The 20,606-nt window shown below is 42.4% G+C and overlaps 1 protein-coding gene across 1 annotated transcript in view; it reads left to right on the top strand.

Annotated features, from left to right (window-relative positions):
* The window catches only part of LOC308288215 (uncharacterized protein), a 68,999-nt gene that overhangs the window by 33,936 nt on the left and 14,457 nt on the right, over positions 1–20,606 (top strand). Inside the window, exon 2 of the mRNA XM_080729589.1 lies at positions 3,995–4,092. Coding sequence (XP_080585715.1) covers positions 3,995–4,092 — 98 coding nt within the window. The remainder of the gene's footprint in view (positions 1–3,994; positions 4,093–20,606) is intronic.

The following is a 20,606-nucleotide window of genomic DNA, read 5'->3' as shown; positions in this document are numbered from 1 at the left end:
GTGGAGTTAGGAGGTTTATACATAGAATACAGTGGAGTTAGGAGGTTTATACATAGAATACAGTGGAGTTAGGAGGTTTACACATAGAATACAGTGGAGTTAGGAGGTTTACACATAGAATACAGTGGAGTTAGGAGGTTTATACATAGAATACAGTGGAGTTAGGAGGTTTATACATAGAATACAGTGGAGTTAGGAGGTTTATACATAGAATACAGTGGAGTTAGGAGGTTTATACATAGAATACAGTGGAGTTAGGAGGTTTATACATAGAATACAGTGGAGTTAGGAGGTTTATACATAGAATACAGTGGAGTTAGGAGGTTTATACATAGAATACAGTGGAGTTAGGAGGTTTATACATAGAATACAGTGGAGTTAGGAGGTTTATACATAGAATACAGTGGAGTTAGGAGGTTTATACATAGAATACAGTGGAGTTAGGAGGTTTATACATAGAATACAGTGGAGTTAGGAGGTTTATACATAGAATACAGTGGAGTTAGGAGGTTTACACATAGAATACAGTGGAGTTAGGAGGTTTATACATAGAATACAGTGGAGGTAGGAGGTTTATACATAGAATACAGTGGAGTTAGGAGGTTTATACATAGAATACAGTGGAGGTAAAACTTTTAAAAGCGTTGGGACTCATAAGGCGGCCGGCCCTGACGGGATAGCCTCACGTGTCCTTAAGCTGTGTTACGACCAGCTTTCGGGGGTCTTTACTGACATTTTTAATATGTCCCTGTCATTGTGTGTGGTACCGTTGTGTTTCAAGGAAACCATAATTGTACCCATAGCAAAGAAAAAACCTGTCGCCTGTCTTAATGATTATCGCCCTGTGGCTCTGACCTCTGTTCTTATGAAGTGTCAGGAAAAAATGGTTATATCACATATAACGCACATTATCCCTGCCAATACTGATCCACTACAGTTTGCATACTGTGCTAATAGATCAGTCGATGATGCTATTTCTCTCGCACTACACATTGCCTTGAAACATCTGGAGAAAAAGAACTCTTATGTCAGACTACTCTTCATAGATTATAGCTCTGCCTTTAACACGATTGTACCATCTAAGCTTGTGTTGAAACTCAGGGGTCTTGGTCTTGGCAGTAGTATCTGCAACTGGCTGTTTGACTTTTTGACAGGCAGGCCACAATCTGTACGAATAGGGAACAAGCATTCATCTAAGATATTGACCAGGACTGGAGCGCCCCAGGGCTGCTGCCTCAGTCCCTTGTTGTATAGTCTGTTCACCTATGATTGTGTTGCCAGGTGTGGCAATAATTCTATTCTCAAGTTTGCAGATGACACCACGGTTATAGGACTAATATCCAACGATGATGAGAGGGCCTATAGGAGGGAAATTGAAGAGCTAACCCTATGGTGCCAGAATAACAATCTCTCTCTAAATGTTAGTAAAACAAAATAGATCATCGTTGACTTTAGGAAGTCTAAAGTCAATCACAGTCCCTTAACCATAAATGGTTCACCTGTAGACATAGTGGACAGTTTCAAATTCCTGGGTGTTCACATAACAAACTCACTCACATGGTCTCTAAACAGCAAAGGTATCCTTAAAGGTATATTCAGTGATTGTATTTCATTCAAATACAAATATAATTGGTACATTTTCCATTCATTCTCCTCACTAGAATGTGTGCTGACCATATAAGGACTTCCACCATGGACCGTGTTACGAGCATAGCTAGATTCAGGTTTCAGAGGTGGCCAGCCAGTCCTCGACCAATCAGGGTAGAGTATGACGTTTAGTTATGATGGTCAAAATAAAAGTTTTGAGAACCAAAGTCGCTCTGAATTAAGAACGTCTGCTAAATGCCTAGATTGTAAACTACTGAACTCATAAAATGCCACAGTTTCGTGGGAAATCAGTATCATACATATCCTGAAGCTGGAGACGTAGGCCTAGCGATATTCAGTGATTGGGTCTAATGATCAAAACGAGACCATTATAATGGTGTAAAAAATCTATAAAAAACTAAACATTTCCATACTGTAAGGCCAGTAAGGGACAAGATGACCCCCGGCCACTTTCATTATCACTGAATACACCTTTAAGAAAGCGCAGCAGCGATTGTACTTTCTGAGGCGCCTCAGGAGATTTGGCCTGAGCACCAAGGCTCTTGTAAATTTCTATCGCTGTACCATAGAAAGTGTTTTGACAGGATGCATCACAGTGTGGTTTGGTAACGTGACTGTTCAAGACAGTAAACAGTTACAGAGAATTGTGAAGAGAGCTGCCAAAATCATTGGCACAGAATTACCACAGCTACACACAATCTATAACACACGCTGTAAGAAAAAGACAGAGAACATCTTAAAGGACAGCAGTCATCCCGCCCATTCCCTGTTCTATCTCCTCCCATCCAAAAAACGTTACCAGAGCATCTCATCGCACACCACCCGTCTCAGTAATAGTTTTTATGCTCAAGCAATCAGGTTGCTTAAGATGAAAGCGAGACCTAGGTAGTCATGTGCACTGTACGCAGTTTTTTAAACTGTACACTGTTACACTGTATGGTTTTTGTTGTTTTTGGGTTGTCTTGGGTGACTTGTTGTTGTCTTGTTGTTGTGGGTTGATGTTTCTGTGTGTAATAAGGCTGAGAGTGCTCCTGGCACAAGCATTTCATTGTATGTCTGTACCTGTATGGATATGCATGTGACTAATAAACCTGAACCTGAACCTGAAGGTAGGAGGTTTATACATAGAATACAGTGGATTTAGGAGGTTTATACATAGAATACAGTGGAGTTAGGAGGTTTACACATAGAATACAGTGGAGTTAGGAGGTTTACACATAGAATACAGTGGAGTTAGGAGGTTTACACATAGAATACAGTGGAGTTAGGAGGTTTACACATAGAATACAGTGGAGTTAGGAGGTTTATACATAGAATACAGTGGAGTTAGGAGGTTTATACATAGAATACAGTGGAGTTAGGAGGTTTACACATAGAATACAGTGGAGTTAGGAGGTTTACACATAGAATACAGTGGAGTTAGGAGGTTTATACATAGAATACAGTGGAGTTAGGAGGTTTATACATAGAATACAGTGGAGTTAGGAGGTTTATACATAGAATACAGTGGAGTTAGGAGGTTTATACATAGAATACAGTGGAGTTAGGAGGTTTATACATAGAATACAGTGGAGTTAGGAGGTTTACACATAGAATACAGTGGAGTTAGGAGGTTTATACATAGAATACAGTGGAGTTAGGAGGTTTATACATAGAATACAGTGGAGTTAGGAGGTTTACACATAGAATACAGTGGAGTTAGGAGGTTTATACATAGAATACAGTGGAGTTAGGAGGTTTATACATAGAATACAGTGGAGTTAGGAGGTTTATACATAGAATACAGTGGAGTTAGGAGGTTTATACATAGAATACAGTGGAGTTAGGAGGTTTATACATAGAATACAGTGGAGTTAGGAGGTTTATACATAGAATACAGTGGAGTTAGGAGGTTTACACATAGAATACAGTGGAGTTAGGAGGTTTACACATAGAATACAGTGGAGTTAGGAGGTTTATACATAGAATACAGTGGAGTTAGGAGGTTTATACATAGAATACAGTGGATTTTGTCCATCCTTCATTAGAATGACCAAGAGTTGGAGTTACAGGAGGTTTGACTAAAGCGTTATATATTAATGCACCCTTTATTTAATGGAAATAAAGGGTGCATTAGTGCTAGTGCTAGAGAGAAGATCTACAAGCTCATTGTAGCTCAGTGTGCCTGTAGATCTACTATGTTCTATATTCTGAAGACTTTCTATTTTCTCCCCCCAAACTGATTAGAATTGACGAGGCCGCTCATGTTGTCCAGCTAATGGGGAGGTTTATTTAGGACTTGACTTTTTGTGACCACCGCGCTCTGACTTGATGCGCTGTCCTGTCCTCTTACAGTATGTCTCTGTCTCTCTCTCTCTCTCTGTGTCTCTATGTCTCTCTCTCTCAGACCACGGCGGTCCATCCTACAGGACCTTCTCGTCCAATCAGAATCAGGGAGGCTTCAGCAGCAGATCCATGGTCCACACGCCCAGCCGGGTGATGGCGGTGAGTTCACACTTCAACCTGTTCTCAGTTCACTGTTCACAGTTCACCAGAGGTCAGCTCCTCCAATGAAAAAGAACAACATGATGCAATCTTCAGAAAAGTGAGAGGCATACTTAAAGGTGATACACCATGAAATTTCACTTTTCCTATTTTAAAACCTTTTTTTGGGGTCCCACTAGCACCTTCTATCCTCACAAAGTCCCATTTCTGACCGTTGTGTCTTTATCTGGTTTTGAGAAGGCGAAGGTTAAAAGTATCCCACGGGTTCTCAAAACAGGCTATCCAGATTTGCTGCCGATTGTGACGTCATCTGCCGATTGTGACGTCATCATAAAACAAAAAATGTTTTAATTTTTTGGAAAATCTTTTTTTTTTTTTTCAAAAATATTATTTGGGGGGGGGCGCAGTTCAGGCCAAAGGTGGTACTGCAGCTGAAATGCTCTGAGAGCCATTCAAAAATGAGAGAGGCTCTCTATTCAGGAGTGGTAATTTAGCCTCAAACCTTTTGAAAAACGTTTTTGGGACATAAACACTATGACATAAATACTTTTTAAATGCATGGTGTATCACCTTTAATAAGCTGACCCCTGAGAAGTTTGACAAGCTATGCCTTGAGCTCCTGAATGTGGGTGTAGATGCAAAACTGGTCTTAACTCTTTGAGTGCCACCCCTTTCACCACTAGAGGGCGCCCAGTGACCAGAGAAAATCCCATAGAGATATGCTGGTATATGCAGGTATATGCAGAAGCCCTGCAGCCATGACTTGCCTGAACACTTTCCTTTGTGCATGTACAGGAAGAGGATGAAGTTAGCTTGAAGTTAGCTATTGGCTACCAAGCATTTTAGAAGCCTTATTTTCGTCAACTTAGCCATGATTAAACCTTGCACACCTCATGCATGGGAAAAAAACAGAGAAGAATGAGCTCTAAAAAATCCAATGCAATCCTGGATTGCATTGGAGTGGATTTGTGCAGTTTGTTCACAGCTTTCAAACAAAAAAATCCGATTGGAAATCCGTTCAGGCATTCTTGAGATAATCGCCATTATGTTTTACATGTTATGTAAACAAACATGGCTGCCCTGTATGTTAGATGGGGTTGTATGGGGGTGGAACATGCAAAATCGCGATTGAAATCATGTTCACCAGATTTGATGGGGTCCAAAAAAAAAAAAAAAAAAATTCAAAAAAATTTTTTTCCAAATTTTTTTTTTTTTTTTTTTTTTTTAAAAGCCGAACTTGTTCGGGATCGGCACACTGCGATACGCTAATAAAGCCGAACTAGTTCGGGATTGGCACTCAATGAGTTAAAAGGAGTCATCTTGCTGATTGTTGACAAAGCCCTTGAAGAGCCCAAGTATAGTTCACTATACGCTCAGCTATGTCTGTTCACTATACGCTCAGCTATGTCTGTTCACTATACGCTCAGCTATGTCTGTTCACTATACGCTCAGCTATGTCTGTTCACTATACGCTCAGCTATGTCTGTTCACTATACGCTCAGCTATGTCTGTTCACTATACGCTCAGCTATGTCTGTTCACTATACGCTCAGCTATGTCTGTTCACTATACGCTCAGCTATGTCTGTTCACTATACGCTCAGCTATGTCTGTTCACTATACGCTCAGCTATGTCTGTTCACTATACGCTCAGCTATGTCTGTTCACTATACGCTCAGCTATGTCTGTTCACTATACGCTCAGCTATGTCTGTTCACTATACGCTCAGCTATGTCTGTTCACTATACGCTCAGCTATGTCTGTTCACTATACGCTCAGCTATGTCTGTTCACTATACGCTCAGCTATGTCTGTTCACTATACGCTCAGCTATGTCTGTTCACTATACGCTCAGCTATGTCTGTTCACTATACGCTCAGCTATGTCTGTTCACTATACGCTCAGCTATGTCTGTTCACTATACGCTCAGCTATGTCTGTTCACTATACGCTCAGCTATGTCTGTTCACTATACGCTCAGCTATGTCTGTTCACTATACGCTCAGCTATGTCTGTTCACTATACGCTCAGCTATGTCTGTTCACTATACGCTCAGCTATGTCTGTTCACTATACGCTCAGCTATGTCTGTTCACTATACGCTCAGCTATGTCTGTTCACTATACGCTCAGCTATGTCTGTTCACTATACGCTCAGCTATGTCTGCGCTTGGCAGAGGATGCACCAAACTTTGACGGCCCATCACCAGACATTCAAGCACCACAAGCACCACAAAAGCCTCTATAAGCCTGAAGGTCAAACTGTACAATTTACAATTTAAGCATTTAGCACAGGGGTTCCCAAACTTTTTTGTCTCAGGTCACCCCATTAATATTTGTTTTAATCCAAGGCACCCCTACATTATAATTTTCACTCCCAGCACCTTATATTTATAGCATATCGTCGTTGTCGGGTGGAAACCTTGTATGTCCAAAACCGTTCGTTTTGTATTTATCATCTAAAAAATGTACTAAACTAGTGAAAACAGCAGATCCATCGGCTGTTTTCACCAGTTTTGTGCGACAGTCTTGTATGATGAAGCAGGGCTTTGCTTTACCAAAAGACGTACACATTTGAAATTTGGAGATATGAGGTTTCTGCCCGACAGTGACCATATTTTAGTGATTATGTTGTGAGGAAAACGTTGAGATAACAGCCACAAGAGTCCAAAATAAATTCCAAATATTATCAGATTATGTCGCGGCACCCCTGGACTGCCCCAGGGTGCCCCGTCACCCACTTTGAAAACCCCTGGTCTAGAGTTCTAAAAGCACACAGATGTTGCCTTCGGGCTGCTCTGTGCAGGGATTTTAATAACAGCAGCACAGACAACAGGAATGTGGTGGTTTTAGAGTCCAGGCCACACTTTGGTCTTTGGTGACCTCGAGTAGCCAGGGTTACTCATCTTCATCTGCAGAGAGGAGCCAGGGTTACTCCTCTTCATCTCCAGAGAGAGAAGCCAGGGCAAGATGTGAGGAATTCCCCCGGATGTTGTTTTTTCAGTGTGTCTGTCTGCTAGGGCATTCACCAATAGTGATTTTTAGTATTCGAATTATTCGACCTCAAAGTATTCGAATAGTCGAATATTCGACAGGTCTTCTTTCAAACTAATGCAAAAAATTAACGTTCAAAATACACATATAGATGTTCATTTCATACGTGAAGGTGCCGAGTTAACAGCATTTGTTTTCATACATATTGTATAAAATAAAGATATATATAGACAATAAAAAATAAATAAAAGATGAATCAAAGAAACCCCCATCACGTATTAGGAGGGCAGTATGAGTCACCAGAACCGAGGACAGGTGTTTTTGATGAATCTAACATTATTAAAATGGAGTTTGAAGTTACAATTGGTTTGTATAGGATGGGGGTGTGTCTTTAACAACTTGGGAGCCAAACTCGTTCAGGGACGAGTTATGGCCACTAGGTGTCCCCCTGCCAATCTCGTTGACAGACGAGGCAAGGAAGAGTTAACTGTACGTGCCTGCAGCTGCCCTCTGAATGACCCGAGTCCATTACGTCACCCCCCAGCTGCAGGCAGGCAGACAGGGGGAGAAAATGTGAGGCAGTTTACATTGCTTTACATTCTACTTTGAAACATAAGAAGGGCTTTATCTATGAATGAGATGAAAACAACGCCAGGGAAGCAGAGATCTGATTGTTTTCACGGCGACACTTTACCGCGATGGTCAGCCCCGGTTTGGATTTTAGTTTCGCGAGCGTTTGTAAACAAATGGATTATCCTCCTCAATCGTCAGTGGACACTCACGTGCACACGCACGAAGCTTCCGAGGCACTTCAAAATAAAGCGTAAGTGAACGACGGCAGCAGCTACAGCTAGAAATGTTAGAAACCTTGGTTTCCGTTGTGTTAAAGGCCGTTTTCTCAAAATGTGTTTTTCCTCATACTTAGGGAGAGAGAGATCTAAAATCCCCTCTGTAATTATTTTTTGTCTCTAATATGTCAAGTAAATGGCATATAATGCCTAATTTGCATATCTAAACATATACTTTCCGAAAACTTCTTAGTCTTGATGTAAGTAATCAACTGGAAAAGTGTCATTGTGGTATCTATTAGTTATTATTATTATATATTTTTTTACCCTATTCACGATCTATTTGTGTTTGTTTTGCTGGGGGATGTAAACATGTGTTTGTTTTGCTGGGGGATGTAAACATGTGTTTGTTTAGCTGGGGGATGTAAACATGTGTTTGTTTAGCTGGGGGATGTAAACATGTGTTTGTTTAGCTGGGGGATGTAAACATGTGTTTGTTTAGCTGGGGGATGTAAACATGTGTTTGTTTAGCTGGGGGATGTAAACATGTGTTTGTTTAGCTGGGGGATGTAAACATGTGTTTGTTTAGCTGGGGGATGTAAACATGTGTTTGTTTAGCTGGGGGATGTAAACATGTGTTTGTTTAGCTGGGGGATGTAAACATGTGTTTGTTTAGCTGGGGGATGTAAACATGTGTTTGTTTAGCTGGGGGATGTAAACATGTGTTTGTTTAGCTGGGGGATGTAAACATGTGTTTGTTTAGCTGGGGGATGTAAACATGTGTTTGTTTAGCTGGGGGATGTAAACATGTGTTTGTTTAGCTGGGGGATGTAAACATGTGTTTGTTTAGCTGGGGGATGTAAACATGTGTTTGTTTAGCTGGGGGATGTAAACATGTGTTTGTTTAGCTGGGGGATGTAAACATGTGTTTGTTTAGCTGGGGGATGTAAACATGTGTTTGTTTAGCTGGGGGATGTAAACAGACCAGCACCGCAAGACGTGACCTCCCCTAAACGCAGCGCTTCCACCAAGCTCCAGCACTTTCGTTAAAGGGGAAGACCACCCATTTTCAATATTGAACTATGTCATTAATATACCTTAGAGGAGTTGTGTGGAAATAAAAAAAAAAGTTCCCCCTCTTCTGTGTTGCCTAGAACTGGAGGATGGATTTTGGGGTTTGTATTGTAAGGTACAATGTGTGATGTCATCAAGTTGTAATTTGCAATACAAGTCCCAAAATCAATCTTCCAGTTCTAGGCAACACAGAAGAGGGGTAACTTTTTTTTTATTTCCACACAACTCCTCTAAGGTATATTAATGACATAGTTCAATATTGAAAATGGGTGGTCTTCCCCTTTAAGACGACGCATAGCCATCAGATAAATACTAATCAATTGATTTTAAGGGTTAACAATGGCTATCATTATCAGGATAATCAATAAGTACATTATTTCAGATGTCAGAATCTCAACGAGACCCTGGCATCTAAAAAACACATCGTCAGGAAAGACACCTCTTGCGATCAACCTGCCCCTCATTTGCATACTGGGCCCTGATTGATCCCTCGTAACTTCGGAGGGAGTGAAATCACGGCTGGTTTAGGACTCCCCCAGAAATCCCCATCAACATGGAGGACAAAACTCTGTCTGTCTGTCTGTCTGTCTGTCTGTCTGTCTGTCTGTCTGTCTGTCTGTCTATCTGTCTTCAGGCTGTTGGTCTTTGGTGTTGTCCGTTCTCTGGAGTGAAACTGATGCTAGAGACTAGGAAAGTCTTTTGTACCGGCTGCTCTCAACCCATTTAGGCCTAGAATTATTGAATGCTTTAACCAGTGAAAAATAGCAGATCTACAAGCTCGCAGCGCGGCACTCGGTGCCGCGCTTTGAGCTTGTAGATCTGCTATTTTGCTATAGTTAAAGCATAAAATAAGGATACACAATAATGTGTACCCGTTCTGAATGGGTCAAGCTGTACAACGAGACACACAGCAGTCGATTGAGGAGGACTACCTTCCTAACCTAGGATGACGGAACTATAGTTGTACTGACTCTGACCTCTAAGGACCTTCCAGGGAGGGTGCTCATGTGCGTCTGGCTGTGACACCCTTTCTAGTTCATTTTCCTTTTGAGTTGTTTTTTTTCCCGCACTGACCTTTTGACGCTGCACTATTAGGTTGTGTTGGTAGTTTTGAGTATGTTTTGCTTGTGTTTGACATGACAGTGAGATACTTGTTGCACTAACTAACATTGACTGCTATGGTCACTTTGTTTTGGACACTGTACTTTTGTGATAGTTGTGCTTAAAGGGGAAGACCACCCATTTTCAATATTGAACTATGGCATTAATATACCTTAGAGGAGTTGTGTGTAAAAAAAAAAAAAATCCCCCTCTTCTGTGTTGCCTAGAACTGGAGAGTTGATTTTGGGGTTTGTATTGTAAAGTACAACCGTGTGATGTATTCAAGTTGTGATTTGCAATACAAACCCCAAAATCAATCCTCCAGTTCTAGGCAAACACAGAAGAGGGGGAACTTTTTATTTTTTTATTTCCACACAACTCCTCTAAGGTATATTAATGACATAGTTCAATATTGAAAATGGGTGGTCTTCCCCTTTAAGGACACTTTATGTATATGTATATATTTATATATTATTTGTTCCCTCTCTTGATGTACCTTGCTCTTTACTGTACTGTCTGTTCTTGTTTTTCTTTTTTATCTTGTTCTTACTTCTCTGTAACTTTCTTTGTGTCTTTAGCCCCTTTTCCACTGCAGCTTTAGCACCACACCACACCACACCACACCACACCACACCACACCACAAAAAAATATCTACATTTTCCATTACACAAAAGTACTCCTATCGGTAAGAAACAAATTGACCCTTTTAACTGTGATTATAATACAATATAAACTTGTATTACAACTATCCTAAATTATAATACACTATAATGGATTATAACTGTGATTATAATACATTATAAAGTATTAATGTATTACTATGATAATTATAATACACTATAATAGATTATAATAGTGGTCATAACACAATAGAATCTATTATCATGTATTACAACTATATCCTGGTGGTCTAAATGAAAAGTCAGTGAGTGATCAGTCATTATGAAGTGTTTGGCCCTGTTTGGCCTGGCTCAGACCTACTCTTTAGTACCACGTTTAGTACCGCTTTCACACCACTCTACCCAGGTCCTTGTAGTGGAAAACCTGGCACAAGTGGGCGGTGTGGTGTGGAGTGGTGTGGTGTTGGGCCAGTGGAAAATGGGCTTTGTGTTGGAGCTGAGTGAAGTGTTGTCCTGTGGTAAATACCATTCCATTCACACTGTCCCCACAAGACTCCATATAAACCTCTGTCCCCTTGTCACCCTCTGTGTGTGTGTTCCGTGCGTGCGTGTGTGTGTGTGTGTGTGTGTGCGTGTGTGAGTGCGTGTGTGTGTGTGAGTGTGCGTGTGTGTGTGCGTGTGTGAGTGAGTGTGCGTGTGTGTGTGCGTGTGTGTGTGAGTGTGCGTGTGCGTGTGCGTGTGCGACCACACCGCACCCAGTCATCACTGTGCAGTATTTCACATCCATTTAAACCCATTCACAACGGGTACACATTATAGTGTATCGTTATTTCATGCTTTAACCAGTGAAAAATAGCAGATCTACAAGCTCACAGCGCGGCACCGAGTGCCGCGTTGCGAGCTTGTAGATCTGCTATTTTTGAAAAATCGTGAAAATTATCATTTTGACCCGATTCTATAAGTGCCTTTTGAATCCTTCTAAGGTTTCTTTTGTGAAACCTTATGTTTCTATGTCAGCAATCTGGCTATAGCCATCGTCAAAGAAAAGGTGCTTTTCACTTAACTGGAGTTCAGTTAGTCTGTTCTTGAGAGACTACTATGTCAGTGGTTCTCAAACCTTTTCATGTGAAGGACCCCCAAAATGATATGTATTTGGCCACGGACCCCCGTCTCAAAATATTTAGTTCCAGGGACCACCCAGAAGCAAATTTTTTGTTATAAACGTTTGCTTTGAAAATACATACATTCAAAGATTTGCACACAGTTTCACAACTTTTTCAAAAATAGCAGATCTACAAGCACCGAGTGCCGCGCTGCGAGCTTGTAGATCTGCTATTTCTCACTGGTTAAAGCATTCAATAATTCTAGGCCCTAAATGGGATAAACCCTGTCACCAGGACAACGGTCCAACAACACCCCAACTGTTTTAATTACTTTATTTAATTCTTTATTGTTTTCCTCCTTATGTAATGATGTGGACGCGTCATAGAGCAGACGGTGATAATAGCGCCACCCTGTGGCCAGCAATGTGAGCAAGGATTTCTAAGCTTCTGAGTCCTGGAAGGACCAAAGTCTGTTGTACGCCCAGGTTCCAATCTGGCCTACATCTGGCCTACATCTGGTCTACATCTGGTCTACATCTGGCCTACATCTGGTCTACATCTGGCCTACATCTGGCCTACATCTGGTCTACATCTGGTCTACATCTGGCCTACATCTGGTCTACATCTGGCCTACATCTGGTCTACATCTGGTCTACATCTGGCCTACATCTGGCCTACATCTGGTCTACATCTGGCCTACATCTGGTCTTCATCTGGCCTACATCTGGCCTACATCTGGTCTACATCTGGCCTACATCTGGCCTACATCTGGCCTACATCTGGTTAGGGGTGGGCGATAATGGATAAAATCATTATCACGATATGACTCATGCAGTATCACGATACACGATATTATCACGATACGTTTTCATGTTGGTTTTTATGGGATTTTTTAAAGCTATTTAACTGTACAACCACCTACAAGGTAACGGAACAGACCATTTAGACCAAAATACCATTTCAACTTTCAACAAGCAGCAGATTTTAATGAATTCTGCAATTCAGTGTACAAGTGCACAAAGAAATATTGAATTGAAGGCACAGTTCTCATGTAAACTTACTGTACATGTAAACAACTTAAAACTGTAAACAAGGGCACTCTCTTTTATAGGACAATATATATATATATTCAAGGCACCAAATACCAGTGTGCAAGTGCAACCTTGTCTTGACTAGACAGCTTTAGAGCATCTTATCTCTCTCTCTCTCTTTTTGGTATGACAAATCAGAACAGTCACAGCTTTCTTGCCAGGAAAATCAGTTGGTCAACTTTCTCTGGTCATGTAAACAACTTAAAACTTTAAGTGCACTCTCTTGCTAAAGAAAATAAAAAATATATATATTCAAGGCAGTTTCTCACTTCTCTCAGTAAAACAAATTCAAGGCACTGTTTCTCACTTCTCAGTAAAACAAATACATTTCTTCACCACATGTAGACAACTTAACTAAATACTGTAAAGTGCACTCTCTTGCTAAATAAAATAAAATATTCAAGGCACAGCTTAACAAACAATTCACTTTCTGTTTTAGAGTAGGTAGCACTGTCTGGCAGTAATGTAACATTAATTAACATGACAAGGAGAGTAACAGTAAAATAAAAATCACTGAGGAATGGTCTCTAGGACTGAATACTAGTTCTTTAGGGCATCTTATCTCTCTCTGTCTGTCTTTTTCGGCTTTAGAGCATCTCTCTCTCTCTTTTTGTTATGACAGATCAGAACAGTCACAGATTTCTTGCTAGGAAAATCAGTTGATCAACTTTCTCTGGTTTGAGAGTTGCCCTTTGGCATGTGACAATATTGCCACCAGTGCTGAAAACTCTCTCTGAGGGAGCACTGGTTGCTTGAATGCACAGGTACTTTATAGCCAGTTTGCTAACTCTTGGGAAGTTTGCCTCATGTTTTTGCCACCATTCCAGAGGATCATTTGGAATTGTTTCCCCTTCTACAATTCTGGCCATTGGCAAATTTGGTAGAGACAGGTAAGACTTCAATTCTCCCTCTATTGCTTCTTTTAGGGGAGGAGGAGCAGATGTGACGGCTGCAGTTACAGCAGAGGTCATCAAAAAGTTGGCCAGTGATTTCTTAGCTTTCTTTTTGGGGGGGAAGTGGTGGGCCTGGGGGCCGGGGGGTGCTTCTGCCTCAGGGCTCTGTGATGTGGAGGTAGATGGAAGGCCAGGCTGCTGAGGCTGAGCTGATGCTGTGGGACGCTGTGCTTGCTCAGTGACAGTCAGCAAGGACTCAAGCTCAGACACAGCTCTGGCTAGTATCTTCTCTTTCTTGTCACTGTCAATGTACTGCGTCTTGAATCTTGGATCAACAAGCGAAGCCATATCCAGCAGGTCATCAGTGTGGGCATTGCTGTATTTCTCAGCCAGGTAATCGAGAATGGTCGTCTTCATTTTCAAGGAGAGGTCTGTGTCATCATCATCCGCTTTCAACAGGTCTTCTTTGAACAGGTGAAGGACTGGCTTCACGTAAGACACACTCACATAGTCCTCACCTAAACAATAAAATAAAAGACAAACAAATAACAGGTTATTTATTTTATCATGATTATTTAGTATATTGAGTTGTTGCCACTTTTCCAATTAAAATATTAAAATCATACAAAATTAAAATAAAGACACACAGTCAACAGTCCTCACCTGAGAGTGCATCTGTGAAGTGCCGCAGTGGACCAAGGGCCTTCACCATGGACTCCATCACATCCTTCTCGTTGTAACCAGGGGCCAAAGACTTTGTCTTCTTGTCTGCCTTAAGGATCACAGAAAGGGCCTTTTCCTGTTCCAACACTCTCTCAACCATAGCAAGTTTGGAACCCCATCGAGTTGGTGAGTCGGTTTTCAGCTTGTGTTCAGGTAGCCCCATCTCTGTTTGAAGCCTAGCCAGCTCCCTCTTCTTCTTCCAGCTGAAGGAGAAAGCACTGACCACCTTCTTCAAGATGGATACAGTGCGATCAACACGAGGGTCTTTGGCACCATTTTCTAAGAAATAGAAGATGAATATATTTATTAATTTGATTTAACCTCTGCCAACTATTTTCCCAAAAAATGCAAACTAGGGAAAATGTGGCCTAACTTGTAGGCCATTTAGACAAAGTATTACTAATAGTATTGTTAGTATTTAAATAGGGTTTCACATTGGTTAATCACACAATTCGTTTTCATTAAACTATTCATATTTGTAATTATATTTATATTGTTTTGGTGCACATTGCCAAAGCAAGTGTCACAAACAACACACACACACACACACACACACACACACACACACACACACACACACACACACACACACACACACACACACACACACACACTATCGTTGTCGTGTCGTCATATATTAATTGAAGTATTATGATAAAACTCCCGCATCTGACTTGCACACGCACACAAGCGCGCGCACGCACGCACACACACACACACACACACACACACACACACACACACACACACACACACACACACACACACACACTCTCTCTCTCTCTCTCTCTCTCGTTGTCGTCATATATTAATTAAAGTATTATGATAAAACTCCCGTATCTGAATGCCAGTGGCAACATTCTACTCACCGATGGCCAGGTGAAGTCGATGTCCAAAGCACTGCAGGCGAGTCCAGCCGTTTTCATTCAAAGCTTTCACCATGTTTGACCCGCTGTCTGTGGTCATGCACGTCATGTTGTCCTCGTTCAGTCCCCAGGCTTGGAGCAGGTTCTTTAGGCCATATGCGATGAGCTCCCCTGTGTGGTCTACTGGGAAGTATATCGTTTGGAGACACACGCTTTTCAGCTTCCAGCCGTCAATAAAATGAATGGTCAGACTTAAATATGGCTCCGACGTGAGGCTAGACCATAGATCACTCGTTGTTGAAAAAAACAGGGCTTTCTGAACTTGCTCTTCTGTCTTCTCACGGGTTTCGGTGTAAAGTTTGGGAATGACCGTTTTGGAAAAATGCTTGCGACTGGGCAACACATACCGTGGGTCGAGTATTTTCAGCAACCTGACGAAGCCCTTGTTTTCAACTGACTTTATTGGGCGCATATCCTTGGCGATATAATATGCCACCGCCTCGGTGATCTCTTTCCAGCGTTTGCTGCTCTTCTCATAGGGAATGCCTTTATCAAATGCCAGTTTTAATGTGGTTTGTTTGGGTTGAGCTTGTGTGGCTGCAGGCGTTGCATGGCGAGGCCCTTGTAATGTTTGCATTTCTGCATATTCTTTCTCGTGGTTTGTTTTGAGGTGGTGTCGTATCCCCGTCGTGTTGCCATCTTTCATTGGCAGATTATCTTTTCTGCAAAGTTTGCAAATTACGTTTGTTTGGTCCCTGTCTGTTGTGGAGAAGCCAAAGTAGTTCCATACCACCGACGTACTGTTCTTTTTGGGGACAAATGCATCCTCATCTGCGTAATCTTCCCCGTTGTCCATTGTTGCTGTTTCTTTGAGCCCGCGGCAGCGTCTGACATTAGTTTCCCCCTCTGGCAAGAAGGGGCGGGGACGTAAGCAGCGTGTGTGGAAAGCCAGCAGATCTTCAAGCAAACAATGCGTTGCGTCGCACCGAGTTGGAAGCTTGTAGATCTGTTCTTTTTTGTAAACGAAACCGTCGTACATGGAAGTATAAATTAAAGTATAGAAATGCGACTCACAGAATGTGCATTCACTGTATCACGAGAGAAACGATAATCTGAAATAGCATATCGTGGCAAAGCTGTATCGCCGAGACGATAATTATCGCCATATCGCCCACCCCTACATCTGGTCTACATCTGGTCTACATCTGGTCTACATCTGGCCTACATCTGGCCTACATCTGGCCTACATCTGGTCTACATCTGGTCTACATCTGGCCTACATCTGGCCTACATCTGGTCTACATCTGGCCTACATCTGGCCTACATCTAGTCTACATCTGGCCTACATCTGGCCTACATCTGGTCTACATCTGGTCTACATCTGGTCTACATATGGCCTACATCTGGTCTACATCTGGTCTACATCTGGCCTACATCTGGCCTACATCTGGAAGGAGTCAGCTTAGGTGGTTTGGGCATCTAGTACGGATGCCCCCCGAGCGCCTTCCTAGGAAGGTCCTCGATGCACGTCCCACTGGGAGGAGACCCCGTGGCAGACCAAAGACCAGATGGAGGGATTATATCTCCAAACTGGCTTGGGAACGCCTCGGTATACTCCCTGAGGGAGTGGAGGAAGTTGCTCAGGATAAGGAAATCTGGAAGTCTCAGTTGGAACTGTTACCCCCGCAACCCGATTCCAGATAAGCAGTTGAAGATGGATGGATGGATGGATGGATGGATGGATGGATGGATGGATGGATGGACAAAGTGTAAATGAATTCCTTGGCTTGGTGAACAGAACATCATTCAGAGTCCTTCTGCATGTTGTGACAACAGGATGAAATAAAGTAATTAGTGAAATAAAACAGTTGGGGTGTTGTTGGACCGTTTAAATGGATGTGAAATACTGAGTGAAGCTTAGCTTTGATGGCATCACAACCGGACAAAATACTAAAAACGTGTGATGTTTAGTAAACAAAAACCAGAAAGTGAAACCTTTCAGGTGACTGCAATATGGAGCCTGATGGAGGGGAAAGGAACAGATAACAAGCGGCCTGCTCACTCCTCGTGCACTGAAGGAAGCATGAGCTCAGTTCAGGGCTCTCCCCAGGTTGGCAGAGGGAGAGCAGAGCCCAGGATTACTAGCCTGGTGGGGCCCGACGTCATACTGTGTTCACTCACTCATTCCTTCCACAGTATAACGTCTGGCCTTCCTGGCATAGGCAGTGAGTATCCTGATTATTTTCTGATCAGGGCACAACTGACAACAAGTGAAAAGCTTTCCCTGATTGTGTAGACGGTGATGTAGATGCAACAGGAGGATGTGCTAGCGGAGTTCATCGGCCGAAAAGACGTGTTTGTTTGCTGTTCTTCCGACTGGCTGAGAGATGTTTTGCTACGCTGATTGGTTAGAGGAGTCTGTCTGTCAAGGCAAGTACTCCCGCCCACTTTTCAAGCTGCCAATAGGCCGAAGGCCAGACGTTATACTGGGGAAGGAATGAGTAAGTGAATGCAGTATGACGTATGGCCCCGCCAGGCTACAGGATTACAGCTTAGACCAGGGGTGGGCAATAATGGGCCACATGAACAACAGGAAATATTGTGGAGGGCCGCTGGTCCAAAAGGCAGTGCTCCCTGCAAACTAAACACACAGCTTTACCTTCGATATACATATATTCGATATATATAGTTTGACCCCTCACATCCCACTTAAAGCAGATTTTTTGGGAGTCATTTTTTTCCTTTATAGTGTAGTGTATAGTAGAGCTTAGAAATTCAGCCCGAGCCCGACGGGACCCGACGGGTCGGCGCGGCGCGGGCTGGGCCGGGCTCGAATTTCCATGTATATGACGGGCTATGGGTCGGGTCGGGCTTTTATAATCCGGTAGGCAAGCGCAGCACAGTATCATGATGTCTCTGTGACTGTGTAAACTGCGCGCTCATGACTCTATGGCTGCACCGCTGCGCTGTTTCGCAACTTGACAGTTGAGCGTGAGTGTGTGTGTGCGTGCGCTGTGTGTGTGCGTGTGGCTGGCTGCTCGCTGCTGTGGCGTGTGCAGTGCATGCATGCGCTGCCAGTGCCAGCGCTGGTCGAGCAGAGCAGAGCGGAGGACATCGTTGAAACAGTCCACAGACACTTTTTGTATCCTAATAATCATAATAGACGTTGTGTGAACGTTGTAGCTATAATAGCCTGTGCGCCTGCTGTCTGATTTAGCGGCGGCCGTCAGCTGTGTTTTCCAGCAAGGCTTTTTGATTGATTGAAGAATTAGGCTCCGATGTTTATTTGTTCCATAATTAGCACGGTACTTGCTACAATGTCTTTTATAGGTCTATATAAAGACAGTTGGAAAAGGACTCTGTTCTTAACAAATCACCATATGAGAAAAAAGGCTGCTGCAGCAATTAAGCTTGTTTATAATGTCGGGCTGCGGGCTGTGTCGGTCTCCAATTGTCAATTATGTATCGGGCTTTGGGCCGGGCTCGGGCTGCCGTTCTGTGGGGTGGGTTGGGCCGGGCTAATTTTTTTAGGCCCGATCTAAGCTCTAGTGTATAGGGTATAGTAAGTGAAGGTAGTTAGGTCATTTTCAAAACTTTCCCCTGATGGGATTCCTTGGGACTTTTTATCCCTCACTAAGGACATAATGAGGATACAAAACCAGTTGAGTTTGCTACTATTGCAATTTGTTTTAGATTTAGCCTAATTTTTGCCTAAAATGACTGGACTATGAAGGCTCTCTGCCAGAAGGCCCTGAGCCAGCTGCAGCATGGACATTCTCTTCCTCATTAACTGGGACTCTACAAGGGTCACGATCTGGTCATTACACTGGGACTCTACAAGGGTCACGATCTGGTCATTACACTGGGACTCTACAAGGGTCACGATCTGGTCATTACACTGGGACTCTACAAGGGTCACGATCTGGTCATTACACTGGGACTCTACAAGGGTCACGATCTGGTCATTACACTGGGACTCTACAAGGGTCACAATCTGGTCATTACACTGGGACTCTACAAGGGTCACGATCTGGTCATTACACTGGGACTCTACAAGGGTCACGATCTGGTCATTACACATAATGAAGCAATGAGAGGACAGGAAGGCAGGGGAGAACCCAATAAACATGCTTTTGGGGGCATATTATTATTATTATTAACACATTGGGTGCTTTATTTGTAATTAATTATTTAGATACCTTTGCGTGAGGGTTTTTACCAGAGACTGTAAAAGATATTGATTGATTGATTGATTGATTGATTGATTGATTGATTGATTGACTGATTGATTGAAGACTTTATTGTCAGTTTGCATAGGAAAAGGTACAGTTTCATGACGGTACAGTTCACTGGTACGAGGTCAACTAAAAAGAGATCCTAGTAAAGCACTTGGCTTATTTACACTTGGCTACAGGCTGCCGCCTGTAAGTGGTTTTTCAGGGCAATTTTAAAGGATGCTTGTTACGGCCAGCTGTATTTGTATTAATTATTATATTTGTATTTGGTTATAATTTTGGTATTGATGATTAGTTGAGAATATATTTGTATGTTGTGGCTTGTGTTATATTGTTTCCCATTTGTGTTCCTATAAGGTGGAGAATGATGCTGAGAGAGAGAGAGAGAGAATGCTGTGAGACTGGAGAGTTGGGTGTGGTGCTGATTGGTGGAATTGAGTGTGAAGTGGCTGTTCTACCACTTTTTCTAGTCACGTGTTCAAATACTGGATTGTGATTGGCTTAAAACAGTAGTAAATGAGGCCACAATAGCCGGAATGTGTGAAATGCCCGGATGTACATGCAAATGAGGCACATTTCCGAGATCAATACGCGATGAACGCATCCGGGGACTTCAGGAGGGAGTCGGAACGCGACCGAGTATTTCCCGGTGAATCTGTGCGCAAAGGTGGGGGCCGATGGGCAAGGAGGGTTGCGAGCTTATGAGAAACAACTAAAATAAGACCTTAAAACCTGGCGAAAACAGTTGCGTGCATTAGCGCAAATGGAAAACATTCAATTAACTTCTGAAAAGCCTACACGGCCTTTAAACAGCGTGCATACGGTGCATTAGATGAGGATACATGAAATCATTAAATGGAAATCATTAAATTAACTTCTGAAAAGGCTTCTTCTAAGCCTACACTATATAGCCTACTAAAAACGAGTGAATCTTGCCACACGTGAATAATTGTGGTTCAGTGGTTGTAAACAATAACACAGACAATATAAAATCCTTAGTCTAGTTGTGGGAAGAAAAGGATATCATCATC

Source organism: Nannobrachium achirus (genome assembly GCF_963921795.1).
Source record: "Nannobrachium achirus genome assembly, chromosome: 7".
Taxonomy (NCBI): Eukaryota; Metazoa; Chordata; class Actinopteri; order Myctophiformes; family Myctophidae; genus Nannobrachium; species Nannobrachium achirus.
The sequence above is the reverse complement of the archived record's forward strand: the minus strand, read 5'-3'. Positions and strand labels throughout refer to the sequence as shown.